Source organism: Mauremys reevesii, linkage group 2, assembly GCF_016161935.1.
Source record: "Mauremys reevesii isolate NIE-2019 linkage group 2, ASM1616193v1, whole genome shotgun sequence".
Lineage (NCBI taxonomy): Eukaryota > Metazoa > Chordata > Testudines > Geoemydidae > Mauremys > Mauremys reevesii.
In genome coordinates, this window is record NC_052624.1 from 40,034,452 (window position 1) to 40,056,510 (window position 22,059).

The 22,059-nt window shown below is 40.9% G+C and overlaps 1 protein-coding gene across 1 annotated transcript in view; it reads right to left on the minus strand.

Moving 5' to 3' along the window:
• LOC120397231 (macrophage mannose receptor 1-like) overlaps positions 1-20,294 on the minus strand; it is a 99,847-nt gene extending 79,553 nt beyond the window's left edge. The window contains exons 1-6 of the mRNA XM_039522929.1: positions 20,119-20,294; positions 14,543-14,944; positions 12,916-13,089; positions 7,776-7,940; positions 5,115-5,228; positions 3,001-3,147 (exon numbers count right to left, since the gene is read on the minus strand). Coding sequence (XP_039378863.1) covers positions 3,001-3,147; positions 5,115-5,228; positions 7,776-7,940; positions 12,916-13,089; positions 14,543-14,944; positions 20,119-20,179 — 1,063 coding nt within the window. The 5' untranslated portion in view covers positions 20,180-20,294. The remainder of the gene's footprint in view (positions 1-3,000; positions 3,148-5,114; positions 5,229-7,775; positions 7,941-12,915; positions 13,090-14,542; positions 14,945-20,118) is intronic.
• Positions 20,295-22,059: the final 1,765 nt, after the last annotated feature.

The following is a 22,059-nucleotide window of genomic DNA, read 5'->3' on the forward strand; positions in this document are numbered from 1 at the left end:
TTGCAATAGCTATAAATGCAAGATACCTAGAAGCTTCTAAACCAGACATCCTGGCCTATTTCCTCTGTGATGCTGAAAGCAACCTTTAAGACCCTTACTCAGAAAAGTGATACTAGGAAACAAACCAAATTGTCTAGGGACTTTCTGAATATCTGCTAACCTTTCACCTAGTTAGGTGCAAAAGTAGGGTATTTCTGCCCACAAAATATAACAAGTCTACCACAAAATACGTAGATAGTTGTCATTACAAAGGTCAGCCTATGAAAACAGGTACCCTCACCTTTCCATGGGGGAAAGACAAATTTGGGCATAAAGGGAAGGATTTTTACCTATAAAAGGTGTGATAATCCACCACTAGGGCAGGCGATACATCTCTCTGTTTCCTGGTCGTCTCAACCTGCTTCGAAGCCTCCTTCTCAGCTGTCAATGCTAGTCGTAGTATTAATTCTTTGTGAGTATGAAATAATTCTTAATTTCTACTTCACCTCTAAGCATCTATGCTAAGAAGGGTTTAATTTACAACCAGTTTCTTTATAACTATACTTCCTCTAGCAGAGGTGTGAAATTCACTTTAGTACTCTTTGCTGCAGAGTGCATTTAGGACTGTATAATATCATATTATATCTCTTAAAGAATTGTGATACTTTGTAATCTCATACTGCTTTTAACATTTTACATTTACTTCTTGTTTCATTGATTTTAAATAAAAGGTCTTGTTTGACTAAACTTTGTCTCAGTGTAATTCCTGTTATACCCCAATCTCCTTGGTATTAAATTCTGTGAAGCCTGATTCAAGACGAACTTTTATCTTCTGACCACACATATTGGCGAGCCATACCCATATTATTAATATCTATTAATTATTACTAACATTCTTAATTAATTAGAAGATTAATTAATAAATAAAACTAAATTAAGTGGATAAATTCCACTGTCCCTACTAACCCTCCCCAAATCAGGCAACATACTGTCATAACATTTACTTACTCTCTCCCCTGGCCCCCGCGTGCCACCCCTGCGCACCTCCCCCAGCCCCACCTGCCGCCCCATACACCTCCCCTGGAGCATCCCCCGGCCTTGCCTGCCACCCGCATGTGCCTGCACCGAGCGTCCCCTGGTCCCACTTGCCGCCCCCACGCACCTCCCCTCGAGCGTCCCCCAGCCCTGCCTGCTGCCCCCATGTGCCTGCGCCAAGCATCCCTGCCTACCCTAGGCAGCGGGCGGCTGCCCCCTGCAGCTCCGCACTGTGCTCCCTTGCCAGCTGCCACCGGCTACAGGCTGCCCCCGGCTACAGGCTGCTGCACCTGCGGATGGGAGGAGGGTGCATGGCAGCCCTCCTCCACCCTTCATCAGGTGCCTCCGAGTCAACTCCGGGGTGGGGGGCCTTATCCTGGCTGGACCTACTGAACAGCAGTCTGGGGGGGGGCTTGGGTGAGTGTCATGCAAGAGGGGCCGTGGAGGGGTCCTCCCCTCCCCCAGAGCTCGCCGCTGCCGGCGGGGAGATGGCTGGGGGGAGTCCTCCTCTCTGGCCCCCAGCCCTGGGGGTAGTCTACTTGCTGCACCCCAAACTCCTCATCCCCAGCCCAGCCCCACGTTCCACACCCCATCCTGAATTCCAACCTTGTCCCAGCCCAGAGCCCGCACCCAGCACCCAAACTCCCTTCCAGAGCTTGCACCCCTCCTGCACCCAAACTATCCCAGAACCTGCACCCCAACTCCCTGCCCCAGCCCAGAGCCTGCACCCAGCACCCAAACTACATCCCAGAGCCTTAGGCAAGTGTGGCGGGAAGGCAGGACCTGGACCTGTTCTGGGCACCACCAAAAATTCTACAAACCTACCACCCCGTGTATGCGGGCATATTGTTTTGTATATGTAGATTGCAGCACTGGAACCACTAAAGGTTTGGAAATTCAGGCAGACCATTTTGGTCAAAGAGTAGTAAAGATGTAGACTAGGTTACCAGTAAAGGTCACTGAAAATAAAACCATATGGATTTAAGAGACATCTGGGCATTTTTCTGGAAAGAGAGGGGAATGCTGGGGCGGGGGGAGGGCAGGGATGACAGAAACAATGACAAAGTATAGAGATGGCACAAAGAGATTTTAAGGGAATAGCTTTCAAGCTAAGTGGTATTTTCTTGCCCAGTGCTGCCTTGTGTTTTCACTACATACATTCAACTGGTCCTAGATCTATATGGATGTTTCTTCCTAAGAAACAAAATACTTCTTAAAATACTCTCTCTAAAAAATTCCATTGCCACCCGATACCAAAATGCCTTGGCAAGTTCATGCTGGTCTACACTGGGAACCTATATGGACATAGCCACGTCGCAAAGGGGTTTGAAAAATCCATACCCCTGAGAGACATAGCTAAGCCGACCTAAGCCCCGGTGTACAGCATCAACCTAGTTACCACCTCTTGGGGAGCTGGATTAACTATAGTGACGGTAGTAGAACCCCTCCCATCAGCATAGATAGGGTCTTTGCTGAAGCACTACAACGGTGCAGCTGCAGCTGTGTTGCTGTAGCATTTTTAGTGTATTTAGTTTTATATTACAAGGTATCAAATGTGATAACAAATAGCAACAGATTCTCTTCAGCAAATGAAAATTTGATGTTTTAGACGATTCCATTGTCCCTTTTCAAAACAAAGACTTTAACCTTTTTCATGTACTGACAATGACATCTCTGGGTCACATCATTCCCCCAAGAACTGTGCACAGAGGGGCCCTTCTGTTTGCTCATGGAAAGGGGAACTCGGCCACTTTCTGCTAGTCCAGGGATTTAGGCCAAGGGAGAAGGCAGATTGTGTGGGGAGTGGGTGGGACAGGACTGCCCTGGGGGGTTAGGGGGAGCAGAGGAATCCCACTCACTCTGAGGAGGGATCTTCCTTTACACCATCAGCTGCAGGGTCCTGAGGCTACTCTTACTCTTTCCTCATCTAATTACATAGCATTTAAAATAATTGCCATTATTGATTTATTTTATCGACCAACCTACCTGAAGGAATAATGAAAGACTCTAAAGTGGCATTTCCCCTTTTACAAACATAGCCAAGTTTCTGATCACATTCCCGGTTTTCCCATTTAGCACCTTTTCCAGGATTCAAGGCTGCACAGATTTTCCCAGGCTCTGGGGAGGGACTTCCTTTGATGAGAAATAGATACAAAACAGAGACTTTCATATAAGCACATCACTATCTAAAGAAAACATTTGTGTGGCCTTTACTCCGTAATTCTTTGTCATTTAATTCCAATACTGTTTTACCAACTTTAATCAGCAGGGGTCCGGTTTAAAAAAATGCAGCATCATTTCCCCATCATTCCAGCAACTTTTTCTCTTGTCTGCTTTGATCGGCAATGAAATAATTAACAGTGCAGACATTTAGATAATCATTAGAATTCAGAGTAAACAGTTGATTGAGATGAATGGGGCTGTTCACACTTCTCAGAGCTATTCTTTCAGGGTGTCTGCACACTCCAATTTTGAAGATTTTCTTCACAACTGCAAGGGTTAGGCTCTTGGTTTTTCCTTTTTCAAAAGAAGACTGCACAGACTCTGGAGCACAAGAGGCAGTCTACCAGGCCCAGGGAAAGGAACAGTTCACTGAGATGCAGTGGACTGGCCAAGTCCAGGGTCTGACTACCACTTTAAAGACTTGGTAGGTAATTAATTAGCTGACTGCAAAAACTGATGACAATCTGAAAAGTTGCTTGCCAACTTGTCCAAACAAATGACAATAACAGGATATTTGTGCTAGAAGCTGACAAGGAACTTCCAGGAAAGAGGGCGGGGGAAACCCTATAGGAGAAAAGTAGTAAACTGTATAATGATTAAACCACTACAGTAAATTAGAAGAGTTTTCCTGAATCCACTTTAATATTATTACACTAATCCTGTTTTTCTCTTCAGCCTTTGAACACAAAAGATATATGATCTATACAAGTATATATGAATATAGTTCATATATCACAGCAAAGCAATCCTTTTTAATGTGTAAGAATGCTCAGCTGAAATTGTTTTTATGTTATTGCTGCTATTTTATTATTACAGTAATTACTTTATTAGTAATATTTTCATTTATATGATGCACTTTCCTCTCGGCTGTGGGTGTCATTATCAAAAATCAAAAGTAAAATAAAAATCAGCAAGAAAATTCAACTGAAACTGGTTCTTAGCCTGCACATTCCTGTGAATGGCACAGGCTAGCTCTATATGTTGGCATCTGACCACTTAAGTCTGAGTTATTTATTTATTTATTTATTTATTTATTTTTACCAGGCTGCTACTGATACACCCACTATATGTGTTTGTAGGAAGACCATGACCAGTCCCCTTCGTTGGTACAACTCCACCTCAAGTAATGAAAGTCTTCCACCAGCCTATGTGGGGCTGGTATGTAGATTCTTTCTGTGGTGCACTCAGTATATTGCACCCTGTGTAGCCCCTGTACTGGATGTAACTAGCAGGTTCTTGCACTGGCTGGCTGTCCGAAGGCTGATCTTCACTCTTTGGTAATATTTATTCCATTCTCCACTGTTGTACATATCTGACCTCCTGCATAACAAATACTGTAGAATTTCACCCAGTGAACTTAATATTTTTGTGCTGCTTAAAATAAAGTGCTTCATGTCCTATTGATTTGTGTATTTAACTGCCCTGGAACATATTAATGCTTAAAAAAGAACGTTCTATTTTCATGCATATGTCCCAAATATTTAAAAAAGGACAAATGTACAAGTAACGACATCTCTAACAAGAATACAGTTCAAAGTTTTCTGTGAAGCACCAGCAGTTTGCTAATTATATCTAAGGTGAGAAATAGGATATGACATATGGGAAATTTAGATCCATGTGAACAAAACATAAATACCATTGTTCTGAGTTTAGACGCTATGATTTCTATTTTTTATTTTTGAATTAAGTGCAGAATTCTGTTCTTGATAAACACGAGATGAGTTCTGTTGTATGTCCACGTTCAGCTCCTTTTAACACAAGTTAAACAAAGTTCCATGCACATCGGAAGAGTAGAACACTGGAGCTGAAATCCATTACATTGAGCTAAGAGCACAATTTTGCCTCTAAAATTGTTTACCAGACTGATTTATACTTACCTGGAACCCAGTTTAAGTATCTGAAAGGGCTACCACCACTCCATTGCCATCCACTGTTGAAATTCAAACTGTTAAGACCAAACCAGAGTGAAGAACTCATAGTCCTAGTTAATCCTAGATAACCAAGAGAAAGACAGAAAAGGTCACCATTGGGGTGCAAAGCAACGACAGATGCTATTCCAGTTTACGGAGTAGTGGCTGCAGAGGGGTTCTGTTGCAGCTTCAAGCCAGCCTGTCACCTGAGGACTCGAATACCATCCACTCTCATTCATCGCTTAGCACCCTGCACAAAGCATGACTACTCCGAATTTGTACGGGTCAAGTGAGTCTGATTTCAATTTATTTGGCAGTATGGGAAGTTTAAGCAGTGGAGGCACTTACAGTTCATTCTAGCATTAAAGGTATTACTGGTTCCAGCATTCCCAATTTTAAGTACAAAGAATTTTGCTAGACTGAGTAATGCATCTAAAACTGAATGAGCTTTTTAAGTGTGCCTACTGTAAACACATGCACACAAAGATAAGACTAACCACTTTACTCTTGACACTATAAAATGCAAAATTTATGTTAATACTCCATTAGGGTTGCATGGTTTAAATCACAATAGATCAGAAATGCAAAAGTTAATATTCCACCAGCAAATATTAACTCATCCACTTGCACAACCTGCATCATTTTTGGTATTTCATGGCAAACAGTAATAAATTACTGTACATATTTAAAGAGCTTAAAATGTACAAGATATCGTAGCATGCAAAAATACTATTCATATTTTATCAAGAGACATTAAAAATAATCCTTGTGTCTTTCTTCTAGTTAGACTTGCAACTTCTTCTGTTTCACCTGCTTTCAGGTCTGGATCATTTTCCTGCTACTGATCAAGTCAATATCACCTGTGACAAAGTTCTTCCTCTACCTTTGTGGGTCCTGCACTTATTGGCGGATTTGCTCACCTCAGTGATCTTCCCCACAGTCTGGGTCAACTTCTCCTGTGTCTGATCAGGAGTTGGGAGGTTTGGGGGGAACCCGGGCCCGCCCTCTACTCCGGATTCCAGCCCAGGGCCCTGTGGATTGCAGCTGTCTATAGTGCCTCCTGTAACAGCTGCATGACAGCTACAACTCCCTGGGCTACTTCCCCATGGCCTCCTCCAAACACCTTCTTTATCCTCACCACAGGACCTTCCTCCTGGTGTCTGATAACGCTTGTACTCCTCAGTCCTCCAGCAGCACACCCTCTCACTCTCCCTCTCAGCTCCTTGCGCTTCTTGCTCCCAGCTCCTCACATGCGACTCTCACTGACTAACTGGGAGGCTTTTAACTAGTTCCAGCCAGCCCTTGATTGGCTTCAGGTGGCCCAATCAATGTAGCTATCTCCACTGCCTTCTAGAAAGATCTTAATTGGCCCCAGGTGTCTTGATTAACTTGGAGCAACTGCCATTTGGTTACCATGGTACTAGGGATTTGGTTAGCCTGGGGCTAACATATCTGTTCCTTACTACTTTACTGTAGCCATCTGGCCTTGCCCCATCACACACCATAATCAATTTCCAGATTATGATCACAATCCTGGAAACAGTTATACACATAAGTAACTTCCTGTACTGGTCGTCCCATTGAAGTCAATAGGACTACTCACATGTGTAAGCATTAGCGAGTTTAGAGCCTATTATTCTATACTTTATCTCTTACTTCTTTTTAAGGCTTTGGAAGGTTACTTGACTGACTACTGAATGTCAAATTTTAACATAGGGCTTCATTGATCTCAGAAAAAACATTGCACTGATATGGGTCACTTATTTCTGCTTTGCTAATAGTATAGGATCGTGGTGATAGACTATCTAGAACAAAACGTTTGTGTGATAGAATATCTAGAACAAAATGCCTCTGATGCTGTCAATCATGCAATTTAAATATGTGCTATATCAGCAGTTTTCAAACTGTGGGTCAGGACCCCAAGCGGGTCACGACCCTGTTCTACTGGGGTTGCCAGGGCTGGCTTTAGACTTGCTGAGGCCTGGGGCTGAAGCCAATGCCCGAGCCCCAGAGCCTTGGGTTTCAGCTTTGGCCCCCCGACCCGGGGCAGCGGGGCTTGGGCAGGCTCAGGCTTTGTTCCCTCCTCCTGAGGTTGAGTAGTCATTTTTGTTGTCAGAAGAAGGTTGCAGAGCAATTAAGTTTGAGAACCCCTGTGCTAGATGATACGATGCAAGACTGTTCATATTCTGTAATCTAAAAGAAACAGTGCTTGAATGTACCAGTATGGTGCTGCAATCTGACGAGGTTCCACAAGTCAAGAACTTAATGTGTCAGGAAACCCTGGAGGTCCCACCTATGCCATGATTTCTGTGTTCGACGGGATTTTTAACTCAAAAATAAAAGCTTAAGGGAAAATATGCTATAAACATTATTAGTTATAGTTATTAGAAAAAATAATTATTTTCTAAGCTTAAAAAATGGAAGACACTTACAGCACAGGCAAGTTTGTCATCTGACTATTGTAACATGATCAAAATATTTTCTTACTTACTTCACAGTATTATGAGGATGAATTAACATGCATAAAGTACTTTGAAGATATAATGTGCTATACAAGTGTTATAGTTGCAATGTACAGAATAAAAAAAAACTGCTACATTTGCAGTAGTAATCATCTGATTACTCTACCTGCCAGGTATGTTTGCTCATGCAACTCTGTGATACTTAATAAGTCCGCATTCTGTTGCTGACAGCTTTTCCTTGCCTGGTGCCACATTAGGGCTGATTGGGAGTTTATCTGGTAGTGGACTCCTGTCAGTGGATCTGTATACCACAGAGTATCAATGCCTGTAACTGTAGAGATAAGTAAGATATGTTATTGTTGGTTTCTATGAGTGACCCAAATGAAAACATAGAATAAATTATGGAGACTAAGTGTACAAACACCACTGCTGTAGTACAGGGGCAGATCTAAAATGATCTGAGGATCACAGGTGTATTATTATTATATTATATATATATATATATATATATATATATATATATATTCCATAGCTAAGCCAGAACAGTAGAGTTGACTGAACTACTCATTACATATAATAGGCTAGACTCTCACAGTAGAGTTGACTGAACTACTCATTACATATAATAGGCTAGACTCTCACAGTAGAGTTGACTGAACTACTCATTACATATAATAGGCTAGACTCTCAGCCAATTACTCAAGTAGTGTAAAGCCCCTGCCTAGGCTTGAATGTGACCAGCTAAAAACATGCTAAAGGAGTTAGCCTGCATCTACATGAGGGAAAAGATTGAGTTTACATTGGGCTTAACCAGCAGGGGTTAGCTAAGTGAGCGTCAACTCAACCTCAAGTCAAGACAAAGTCTCTGGATGACGGGACAGAGCAGAGTCTAATGACCCATATCACCTAACTACTTCTAATTTTCTCACACTGAATCTTCTTTTCAGTAATAAAATATGAGCCTTACACTGAGCTAAAATTCTTGCCTCAAAGAGTTGAAACTTGTATATTTGCTGATGATGGGAAAAGAGAAAGTGTCCGAAGAGCTGAAATTCCTGCAGCATAAATCAGAGGCTCTCTGTTTGCAAGCTGTGAAACAGTTGAGAGAACGGGTTCTTTTCCTTTTCCTATTCTCAAAAGAGCTCAGAAAACTTTAGTGTGTGAATCAGAAAAAGCATTACAATAAACAATACTCAAGACAAAGGAGATATATGTTAAGTGTCAGTAGGTCAGTACCCAGTTCCACGTTTTCCCTGTACTGGAGCTGATAGCCTACAGATAACATAAAATGCTTCATTTCAAATTAGCCTGACACACTAGAAACAAAAATATATGTTGCAATGTACATTTTCCTGGAAAATGACAAATTTTAATATCAGTATCTAAAAACAAGACCATGTCCAAGATGTTTTATGAATACAGGAAGGAATAATCTCTTTGGTATAATTTGTTCTGTTTAAAAAAGCACCCTGAACTGGGGCACAGAGAGTATTGACTTGAGGTAACATGGAGATAATTGATGTTACTATTTATTTTTTTTCCAAAAAATATATGTTTGACCCGATAAGAAGCATTTTAAAAAAATTTTAGATGCATTAATATGCTCTGGCCTGTTGGCAGCTAGTTTTCTACAAGACAATTACCACAGTGTCAAGATAAACCCTTTATTATGAACAGAAAATATGTACAGAAATCAGGTCACAAACTTCCTACTGCCCTGTGTAGCTACTTTCTTTGTTTCTGCTCCCAACAGGAACTGTGTCGTGGGAAAACAAAGACTGCATTTAGAGAGTACAGGAAGCGTGTCCTCTCTACTTTTCCTGGAGGACTTATCAATAGCACAAACTGTCACCACAAGATTGCAAGTTCAACTCCGGCCCGTATCAGTAATAGTAGTAAAAAATTCACCATCTACCAGCTGCTCAGGAGTCTATAGAAAGGAAGCCGGTGGTCTCAGTCCACTTCCCAGTATACAGGTGCTACCACTCTCAAAACTACCACTACAACTGACACTTTTGTTAGCACGCTTACTAGAGACACACCATGGGCAGCATCACTACATGAGGAAATTGAGAGACAATTCTGCTACACGGCCAATAAATTTGGCTTGTATCTATAAATCTCTCATATTCAGGAAGAAACTCAGCTATTTTTATATATGGGATTCACATATGTGGCTAAACACAATGCTGTCTCAGGTAGAAAAGAAAACAAGAAAAGGTCTGAAGCGTCCTAAAATCTTCCTTCTACTTATCTCCTAGCTCTCTTCCCTTGAAGTGCTCTTCCCTCTCCTCTCACTGAGAGAACCCAAGATCCAGATAAATGTATCAGGTCCCTCTGACTGTTTATAAACAATATCATATGACTTGAGTGACCAGTTATACATCGTGAGTTTCAAATCACAAATACACTTGCAATGAACTGTTCATGAGCAATCCATAGGCTAAACATATGTTTGCAGTAAACAGCTGAAGAATTGCCAACAGTGAAAAAATCTGTAATAGTGGTAGGTATTTCACTGACAGACAATTTGTGAGTGGATCCAGAGATATCTAAATTCACAAAATTAATTGCTTATTGTTAATTGTTCAGCCAGCTCCACTCATGACCTTACACCATATAACAAGACTCCTTCTCGAGCCCCATTGCGTGAGGTGCTCTCTGGCTCTGCCACATAATGTCTCATCTAACCTCAATTTTAAGGTCCTTGGGGCAGGGACTGTCTTTTATTTATCTATAAAAAGTCACAGTCACAGTCACACACACACACACACACACACACACACTGAAAGAACAGTCTGAAATAGCAACAAGCTTGCCCTGTTCCCTCCTGTTGTTGTCTCCATTGCTGTCAAGCCAGTATCTTTTTTTATGAGCACCAAATTTACATGAAAAAATATAACCGTTTAGTTGTTTGCACTGAATACATTCAATTTATACAGCTGCTCAGGGCAGTTTAATACAGAGCCCTTTCTTAGTTGAGTACATTGTCCCATAATTAAAAAGCTCTGTTGTGATACTATTATTCTTTAGCTTTTAGATATAATTAAGCCTGCCATGAACACCACCTTTTTTGATACCTAACACCATCAATTTACAGTCCACTATGGCTTTGGGGCATTTTAGAAAAAATCTGTCAAAACTATTTTCTGTCAAAGCCTATTCTGGATGAAAAAAAAAATCAAATCAATTTTGTTACAAAGGAATTAATACAACTCAAAGAAATTGTTAGGCAAGAGCATCCCTACCCATAGGATTGAAATAGGCTCAAATATAAACTCTAGATCTAAACACTACGCAATAACAGAGAGAGAGTTCAAAACTGGATCTGAATATGAATTCTGCAGCTCAGGCCTGTCTTTATTTAAAACATGCCACACAAATAAACATCATATTTAATTGCTAGTACTGACGAACCAGGAAGGAAACACGAAGGCAATCAACATAATGCAGTTCTTTGCAAAAACAATCATCTGAATGAATTTTCGTGAATGATGTCAAAGAACCAAATACAGTTTTAACAATTTCAAGATACTGCCTCATCTATTTATTTAGAGCATGCTAGACAGTTAACACATACTAAAGTGAGTCCTGCTCTGTGTGACATCTTTATGGGATTAAGGTTCACAATGTTATTGGTACTGAATTTAAGAGAGCTGCTACTGACATGGAGGAAAAAATAATTTCAAATATTATTTCTTCTGAAAGGCAATGTGAGGAAATTATGCAAGGCAGGCAAAAGGAGGCACAGTGTGCTTTAAAGAATGAAGGAACAGTTACCTATAACTGCTGTGGTTTTCTCAAAGAGTCTTAGCTTTATTATGGTAACACTGCCATGATGCTTCAAATGAGACTGAGATGAGGCTTTCATTCTAAACCCCTCATTCCTAACCCGTCTGAAATAATGATTCTAGTTGTAGTCTGTCATCAAGGCAGAATAAATAGCCCACAGTTTTCCCAACATCACACAGAGGTGTTTCTCTTGGCTCTGGCTACAGTCAGCTAGCACTCTACTGATAGGACACAAAAAGGAAAAAGGGCCCTCAGCACTGGGCCAAAAGTAGGAAGAGCACCCTCACAGTGGAAAGAAGGCAGACCAGAGGAGCAAGAACTCAGTAAATCTAGCTGATTTCATGAGTGGGAGTAGCTTGTACCTACTGATCTTTCAGGGTCTCTCAAGTTTATAAAGGCCTTCTAAAGACTATGGACCTTTTGGACAAGTCCTGTAGAAATTACCAAGTTTGAAATCAGTAGGGTTCGATAATAACTAAATAGGGATCTATGGAAATTCCTCCAGAATCCTATAAAGCATGATATCCCTCTAATGGGTTTTTGAATCATCCTGTAGAAGATATAATGTTCCTCACTTGGTTCTCTCTCCAAATGATCCACTTCTGAAATCCAGCTTGGCAATTTGGAATTACTTTTTAAAATCTACTTACGTATTTATTACCTGTTTTTATCATAGTTAAAGATGAAAGGGCATTTTCTTTTAAACTGCTCTTTTCAGTGATTCTTTTGAAACAATTACCAATTAACATTTGAGATAATAAAAATGAGAAATTTTCACAGCACAGAGATGATTTTTTTTAAATGTTTGAAGAAACTTCAGCCTTTTTAAAAAAAATGTCAGTAATTCAATGTAAGTGTGTTGTTCTGATTAAATAAATACATTTTATCTTATGCTTTTTATTTTAAATAAAAAACTAAGGTTTTTACTTGCACTAAAGTCAGGAAATTTAGAGTGAAGCTTCCTTATTTTAACTGTGATTATGCATTGCAATTGGCTTTTTCCTTACAGGATCACAAAACACTGGGCAATCGACATATTATTGTATTTGAGTAATAATACACTTCAGTATAATACACTGAATAGAAGTTTTCTGCAAAACTCTGTGCACCATTTTAGGTTTAAATCACATTTTTTTCTATAACAACAAGACAACACCCTACCTTCTAATTCTGCTGCACAAAATTATGCAGATACCCTTTTGTATGCTTGAGTACAGGATCTGTGTTCAACTGCCCTATTATATGAGCAAATCTGATAACTACAGGCTCAAATACATGCTTTCATAATTTGCATGGGTGTAGTTGGAGGCAGTACTTTTTTACAACTGGGTCCTAGGTACATATATGTAGTATTTAATAAGCTTCCCTAGAAAGGACATCAAGGCTGTGGAAAATGTACAAAACTCAAATTTTGTATTGTACAGTAAAGATATTAAAATGAGTGACACGTCTGCACTATTAGTTTGCTAAATAATATGCAGTGTCATAAAGTCTTAAAAACATACAAAACTTACATTTCAGTGGACAAAATCCATATTTTTTGTCTGCATCGAAGTCTGCAGTTGTTCCACACCAGAGCCAGCCATCTGACCTACCATCATCTGTACACTCAGCATACCATTTTTTATTAAACTTGAATGGGAATACGCAGGGTGCTCCATTGGCATTTCCCAACAATGTAAACATACCTAAGGAGATAGAATAATAAAAAGCATATGAAATATGGAATCCACGTCTGCCCAAGTTTGTGGTTATAATGTGCAAGTACTGAGTTGCCAATAATACCACATTCTATTTCCTTATTCTCAAACTTCCTGTCCCCTTTTCTATGATGAAATTCAGTTCAACAAGTTCTCAGTGTCAATAAAAACTAAAAATGTTCATTAAACAGAATTAACCAAGCATTCCTATCTTAAAATTTCAGAGTACAATATTAATAAGTATACAAAAAGTCAGTAGGGCTGAGGCATTACCACCAGTTAAGAATATCATTGCTGTACTTCTGTAACACAAAATACATTTGTTCTATGAATCAATTCAGTTATTGACTATAGTAGTTGGGGAGAATACATGCATTGGAAGGGCATATATGTAACAATGGCCCAAATTCTGTTATCCTTAGATAAAATTCCCATTCATTTCTGAAGGAGTTTTGCCTGGTAAGGACTGCAGGATTTGGCTTACTAAACTAAATGAATACTGGTGGGTGTGTGGTTTGCACACAGCCCTGTGTTGGGGGAGGTACAGAGCAGCATTATCCATGGGGGAGTACTGGGATAGACTGTTTCTCAGGAAGTATAATCTGTCCCAGAGCATCCTGGTGTACACTTGAGATAGCAATGGTCAAGTGCATAGGGATGGTGAGGCCATAACCTTAGTTCCTTCCTGCCTGCTTTCAAGCAACGTGCTCCCTTGGGCTTTAATTCTGCCCCTGCCTTACGGAGTGCTACTGCAATCAGCCAGCCCTGGGGCAGACTGTGAAAGGGCAGCTTCTTACATGCCTCCTTCCTGTGTGTTCATCAGAAACTGATCAGAGTCTGATCCATAATAATTCATGTGTTAAAAAAAAATCCTAAAGAAGCAGCCACAATTATTTTATATATTTATATCAACAAAAACATTGTACAATTAAATCCATTAAAATATCCAGTTAATTTACATATTCCACAAACATCAGCTCTGGGAACTGCCTCAAGTAATGAGCCAGTAATTTTCAGTGTCCAGGAGCTGAACAGATGAACAGTTATACAAACTCCAAGGTAAACACAGCATATTTCTATATTTATTTCCAAAGAGGGAATGTCTACATAACAGTGACTAAGTTTGCATTCTCAGTGTTTCTGTACAGGCTCCTATACACGTACAAATAACAGCAGCATTATATACTGTATTTATAGTGTTATATTCTTGTCTTGTGTAATCAGTGCTACTATTCGACAGAATTGCTTTTTAGAAGGTCAGTTCACTAATAGAGCCCAATTCTGTAATAAATCGACCCTTCTCAAAACTCCTGTTGATTTCATTGGGAGTTCTGCTCACTGAACAGTTACAAGACTAAGAAAATTAATAGGCATCAAAATGTTCAAATAGTTACACTAAGAATTTAGTTCAGAATGAAGAGATTAATTTTCAGAGCATTACCTTCATAGAACCGAGAGCACAAATCGTCTGTGGTTCCATAGATCTTCCACTTACTCCATACTCCTGATCCCTTGTAGAGCATAATATTCTTTTCCTGTCTGTTGCCATAGTTGAAAAATAAATCTTCGCCTTGGATTGCAAAAAGGGTCTCATTTCTGCATTCCCATTTTTGGAGTTCACTTGCCTTATCACATGGATACAAAGTGATCGGAACCCAGTCTTTCTTTGATGGTACTCCTAAGCATAACTTCAATGATACACTCATCAGCTGGTGTTCAGAGACCCACCTGAATTTTTGAGACTCATTGTCCTGGTTGCAATTCGCAGTTGTAACTGAACTAGAACTCTGAACTTCTACACAGCGCTTGTGGTCTTCATTGTATATTAAAAATAGTTTGGTATCTGTAAAACAAAACAAAAAAAGAACAATAATATTGCATGGGGATGATTTTAGTTAGATGTAAGGGTTTGTTGACTCAAGCAAGGGCCTTTTGATGCTTGACTGTTGGTTAAGTCCTACCTACTGTTCAGTTAAACTAGGAATGATTCTCTACTGCCCTGCACCTTAAGTAGTCATTTCCCCTATTCAATGTGTGCACAAAATGCTACTAATTCTGATTTTACACATTTTGCATATGTGTAAATGACAATGCAAAAGATGCAAGGCAGTGGAGAATTAGACCCCAAGACCTAAATCAGCAGTCAAGCTGGAAGAGGGAAAAAATAAAAAAATAAAAAGCTGAGATCACAGGAGTCATTAAAAGCCATGCACCACGCACTATAGATTGCGTAGCTCTTCAAAATATGATTGTGCGCAACCTTTGGGCTCCCTGAGATTGCTCCCATTCAGTGGGGTTTAAAAGTACTCATGGACTCCACAGCCCAGGCTTCCCTTTGGGTGGGTGAGGCTGATGCCCTGACAATCTTTGCTAAAGTCCCTGGGCTTCCTTCTTTAATGGGAGTGGGAGGAGTGGTTGTACCTGCCAAATATCCGCCACTCATGGTGCCCAAATGATGGTGTCCAGTAAACTGTGCAGATCTGTGATTCCCTCCCCACCCACCCCCACACACACCCTCCTTTCCCACATGCTTTTGCACAGAATGAAATAGCTAACAGTGTTGACATTTTAACTATCACCACAGGGTACCATCATTAACACCTCCCTGAGCTATTGTTCCAGAATTTATTACAATTTTTTTAAATGGGTGGAAATTGGTGAAAAAATATTAACTTCACAGCTTTATGGGTAATATCATGCTCTTCTCCTGTTTTTTTCCAATGTTCAAAAAAATCCCTGATGTTCTGAAACACAGTCAGACGCGGTTTTTCATTTCCAACCCATTTTAGCTCAAAAAGTAGTTAAAGGACTTTTATTTGCTTTGACTGCTGAGAACTATCCAAGCTAGCTACAAAGCCAGTAATGTGTATGTGGAGGGCATGAGATTGACAGTAGCAGCACTCGACTTGTTCTGTACTTCTGACCTGCACTGGAAGGAGAGATGGCAGCTTGGGAACCTGGGCCATTCAGGTTACCGAGCTGCTGCCACTCTTCCAGAGTGGGACTGGAGGTAGAAGAAGAGGAGGAAACAGCATGAGGAGATGGCACCCTTGCCTCCTGCACCTCTTCCCTCCCTGCTCCAGAAGGAGAGATGGCAGTTACCAGATAGGGAGCTGGGTCAGGGAGTTCCAGCACTTCCAAAATGTGGGTGAAGATTGGTTAAAGTAACCAAACAAAGAAACAAATAACAGCTATTTTAAAACCTGGGAAATTTTCACTAAAAATCAGTAAAAATGAAAACAAAGGGCCTTATGCATAGGTTCACACTCTGTTCGCATTTTCAAGGTTTCCTCCTCAGCCATAACAGTTAAAAATTTCCTTCTCCTTCCCTCCCCCACCCTATGCTTTACATTACATCTAAATCTATCATGGAGACCCGTAGACTATATCCAGCTGGGCAGCTCTGGCCCACAGCTCAAGCGTTTGTCACCCTTGATCCATTGAACATGAATTTTAAAATGGTATTGTCCTGTTTAACAGTTCAGTCTGATGGCTAGTGACATAACTCAAAGCTGGTACAGTACTTAAAATGCCCTTTCAGATATGCAGAAAGAAAGAGACACATTAATTTTTCATGACTTAAGGCATTCAGGGTAATTGGTAATTATTGAATAAAATAATTGTAAAGAATATTAATTACACAAGTTGCAAATACTTTGGGCGGGTGCCAGGTTAGCTCCAAAATATATTGTATTGTATTTTTTGTTGAGACTCCAAGAGGTAAGTGATGATACTCTTCTGAGGCAGGATAACCCAGAGATGAATAACCTGCTGTTTCAATGAAAAAGCTGACCCGGATTTATCTCATCCATTCTTTGGTTTCCTTTTCTTGTCCTCTGGCTTCCAACTCGTTAGGAAGCCCCATAAAACTGATGAGCACTGGAGACAAACGGCTGCCTTTTGCCAATTAGTTATACCTCCAGACAATGCAAGGAAATGTGTAAGTATAATCGCTAGTGATAAATTATTTTATTATGCTTTTGTATTAGCAGCTAACCCAGTGTTATTGTAAACTATATATGCAATGTTTACAATTGAAACACCTCTCTTCTTTTCCTGAATCCTTATTTGAAATCACTAGTCATTCCTCTGGAATGGTGGCTGAAGCATGAAGGGACATATGAGTCTTTAGCGCATCTGGCATGTAAATGTCTTGTGGCACCGGTTACAACAGCGCCATGTGAACACCTGTTCTCACTTTCAGGTGACATTGTAAACAAGAAGCGGGCAGCATTATTTCCTGCAAATTGTAACCAAACTCTGAGCAATTGACTGAAGTAGGACTGAGTGGACTTGCAGTCTCTAAAGTTTTACATTGTTTTATTTTTGAATGCAGGGTTTTTTTTGTACATAATTCTACATTTGTAAGTTCAACTTTCAGGATAAAGACATTGCACTTTAGTACTTGCATTAGGTGAATTGAAAAATACTATTTCTTTTGGGTTTTTTACAGTGCAAATACTTGTAATAAAAAATAAATATAAAGTGAGCACTGGACACTTTGTATTCTGTGTTGTAATTGAAATCAATATATTTGAAAATGTAGAAAACATCCAAAATATTTAAATAAATGATATTCTATTATTAACAGTGTGATTAATCACACGATTAATCGTGATTAATTTTTTTAATCGCTTGACAGCCCTACTATTTAAATAAGGCTGTACTGTAGTAGTTCTCAAACTGGATAGGCCCAAGCAGCCAATGGGTCAGTGAAGACTTTGTAGGGGCGTTAAGGGACTGGATGCAACCTGCCTAGATTTTCAGCGTTAAAGATTGTAGTAGGAAGAGAGCCTAAGACATAAGCCCTTGTATCAGAGGCCTGGTGTAAGGCAGGACCTGCTCACAGAATCTGGCAAGAACAGGGCTGATATTTCAGAAATACACATTCCTAAGAAGTGCTAAGCACAGAGCGCTCACGCAAACACATCCCGATATCAAGTGGTACCAGAACATCCCAATGTCAAGGATGGTACAAAAACATTCACCAAGGATAACAGGAACACACTGACCTCTCCTAAAAGATAAGGTCAGAATGACAGTATGCAATAGAGATGTTTTGATCGAACCATCATGTACGAGGTAACTAGCCATGTCAGGGGGCAATAACTAACTATGTCAGAGGCGCAGTACTAACTTGTTTGTATCGGGGTATAAAGATGTATCTCAGAGGGAGTATCTTTGTCTGGCCTAAAGAGGAATGGAAAGTCCCGCCATTCACTGAGCTGGTCCATTGTTACTGGCTTACATATATTAGTGGTCAGGTAGAGTCTGCAGGATACAAGCACCATGCTTCGTCGCCAATAAACCTGACTGGGTGCCTTCATCCCTTAACAGATCATGTGGTCACTGGGTAGTTCGCTCAAGGTATGCCATGCCAGCTGTCTGTGCAAGGCTGGGGTGGTGCACAGAGGGAACACACATATGCAGCCAAACATATATCAACATCTAACCACAAATATATTAATTTACACAAAACTGTGATCATTCACAGAGTGGTGGGAGGCTTACACAAAATAGGGTTCTTCCGCTTTTGAAAGTTGGAGGACCTCTGGTCCTCTGTTGTTACCTCTGAATCCCCTTTTTGTGTGTGTTTTGAGTTGTGCTGCTAATAAACCTGGTAGATATAGCCAGGTTTTAAAAAACAAAAACAGCATCAAACTCCCCCACCCCACCCCAAATCCACCTGCTGAAAAATATCCAGCCAGCTAAGTCAGAGATCACCACATATCCCTACAGCACATTATTTAGGCACGAATCCCCTCTGTGGTGTGATTCAAGGGTAAGTCTGGATTCTACCACTGAACATAGTCGGGTAAGCAACTTGGGGCACTCAGAGCCCAATTCTGACCTTTCTGACCCAGTATAAATCAGCAGTAATGCCACTGACTTCCGTAAAGTTACACCAGTATAAAACTCGTGCAACTGATATCAGAATTAGGCCCACAATGTTTAGTGTCACATCCCACAGAGGTCACAGATCTAGTCAAAGAAGTGGCTTGCTAATGGAAATCAGAATTGTGCTTTGCTGGTAAGAGGCTCCGACAGGCACATAGCTGCTTGATCTATCTGAAGCCATTCAAATACTTAACTTGGCACAGACTGGAAAAGAAGGGACTCTGCTTCTGTGTTACTGAAAGACTGGGATAGCAAGAACAACTCTAGAGGTAGGAAAATAAAGGAAATATTTTAGCCAATACATAGGGTGTGAGAGAGGAGCTTCTTCAGTGAAAAACAGGTCAGAGAGCAGAGGATATAGGTGCCTTGAAGTTGTGACTCCACCTGCTGGGCTAAAAGTTACAAGATGCTAGGCCCAAATCTCTCAGAAATCCAGAGGCATTTCCTCCTGGGTCCCTCAGTGCTGTGGAGACAAGAGTGCAGCTAGATAGAGCACCAAGAGAGGAAAGAGAAGGGGGGCTCAAGAGGGCAGAACAGGAGAAGCAGCTGAGGGAGGAGCTTGTAGAGACAGCAGGGCATTTTGGGGGGGATAATGGAGAACGGCATAGGAGAACTATGTTTAAGGTTTAGCTGTGAAGGCAGAGGGGGAAATTAAACTATTTGGAGAACTCCAGAAACTCCAAAATAAGCTATTGTTTTATTGCTGTAGAAGCAGTAAAGCACTGGCAGCAGAGCTGTGTACATGACTTGCAACTAATGGCTCCTCTGAATAGGAAGGGGCATATTATACTGTCCACACTCCAGCAGGGTCACAACTGCTTCTAACTGTTCCCCCATCAGGAGCCTTTTCAAGAGTCTCTGTCTCTGCCCCTCCACCCAGCACTGCTCCTGCTCATCACTGCCGTGCGGGTCAATCCTCTCCTTCACCTGACAGAGGATTCCACAGATCACAGCGAGAGGGGCAAACATTTCTACCACATTAGTTTAAAATGTGTACATCAAGGCTGATAAATAGAGAATGATCAGCCTCTGCAACACAAAGTGTGTCTTAAAGCATGAGAACGGATGCACTTTCACACCAACATCCACATTCACAGCACAGACAGAGCAGACACTTACCCAGCAGCTGAAAGGCACTCTGAATGAGAGAGAGAAAAACCAGGAGCAGGGAGAGAGTCATCACAAATGTTTGATTATTTTCTTCCCCGCCACCAAAATGAAAGATGAAGAACTGTGATCAGTTTCTATCATGAGGATATTTCTGAAGTGAGCCAGGTAGCAGGTCCTCAGCACTTGTGAAGGGCTGATGGATCAGGGGAAAGCTCTGTGCTCTAAATGATAAGGAAATATCCTGTCACATGGGGTGTTTTGAAATAACAGGAATTCACAGTTCAAACTTTGCTTTCCTAAGCTAATTTCTCTGCTGAGGGAAGAGTCTCCAACAGAAAGGCAGGTGATTAAGTGATGACAGATGAGGGCAGTTTTTCAGGGACTTTGTTAGTGATTTTCCAAGTAAATCAGCCCTCAAAAGAGGATACTGGTGAGCGTGAAGTGTCCAACCAGCAGTGAAAGAGCAGATTTCCCCCTCTGCCTTCACAGCTAAACCTTAAACTTGAAATACATATTCACCATGCTGACTTGTAATCTCCTGAATATAGAAATGGCTGTAATATAGGATATTTAGACAGAGTATCAAATATCTCTTCCTCTCCTTTAATAGTATATAGATATACTTGGAGTGTGAAAAGATTTGCTTCTAAACTGCATGTTTCCTAGTAGCACAGAAGGATTATGGCACAGCTGAAAAGTGAAATGTTAAAAAAAATAAAAATTGAGAGGTTCACTCAGCAGAAGTGAAGTGTGTGTACCACAGCATTTATGGGGTGATACCGAAGCATAAACAGGCAGGGCATCGGGAAGCAGTAGGGAGGGGGATGTAGAGACGGTATGAAAGGCTCTGGGGTATCTACACTCCCCTGGAACAGCAATTCTCTTAGCAACCCTGATAAAAGTTGACATTTCTTTGCTTTGTTGGGGGCAATAGCCAGTAGCATCTAGCTAACAAAGGGATTTGAGAGGGAAGTGGGGGACAAAAGAAAAAAACCAAAACACATTTAGAAATGAAAAGAGGTCATTCAAAATGGGATGCCATTTTGGGAGAAAATAAATAGGCATTAGAGCAGGGGGACAGGATCCTGAGTTTCCTACAGGCTGGATGAGTGCTCTAACCACCAGACCCTAGAGGCATTCTCCACTTGTTCTCTCTCTCTGGCCCAATGACTAATTATTTATCCAAAGTGGAACAGCTTCAACAGGAGAGATTGGGGGTATCAGAATATCCCATAGCTCAGTGGCTGGGGCACTCACCTGAGACTTGGGAGATTCCTGTAATCAAATCCCTTCTTCCCACTCAGGTGGAGGGGGGACTTGAACCCGTGAATACTCTAACCACTAGGCTGGAAGTTAAAAAGAAAGTCCTCTACTGCCTGCTTCTTGCAAGAAACACTTTAGGTGCCTGGCCCCAAGATCGGGTTCCCAGTTGAGAATCCCAAGTACAAATAGTTGCCTCCTCCAGACTGAATTTAGGCATCAAATTCCCTCAGAGGGCCGGGCTTGGGACACATCTCTGTCCTCGGCATCGCCCATTGGCTTTCTTTGGCAGGAAGCTGCCTAACAAGCTGGCTTTTGAGTATCCCAGTCTTAGGCACCTGTCTCCCTTGATTCATTGTATAAGAAGCTGGAGCACCAAACTGAGGCTCTGTGAATTCCAGTGATTTCCTAGGCACCTAAAAGTTAGGTGTTGTGTGACGCTGAGTGTCACACCACCTAAGTCCCTTGATGAATCTAGCCCTAACTGTCTACAAGTCAGCAATATTAATTTTCAAGATACAATATAGATTACATTGTGCTTCAATGATATGACATTCAGTATACGAATGTGCAGGCTTTTGGTATGTCAATTGACTAATATATGCAGTGGCATTACATGTTTAAATACTGGCCACCATAGCATGATCTTATAGACTGTTTTAAAATAGTTGCTGATTATTGTTGTTTTTG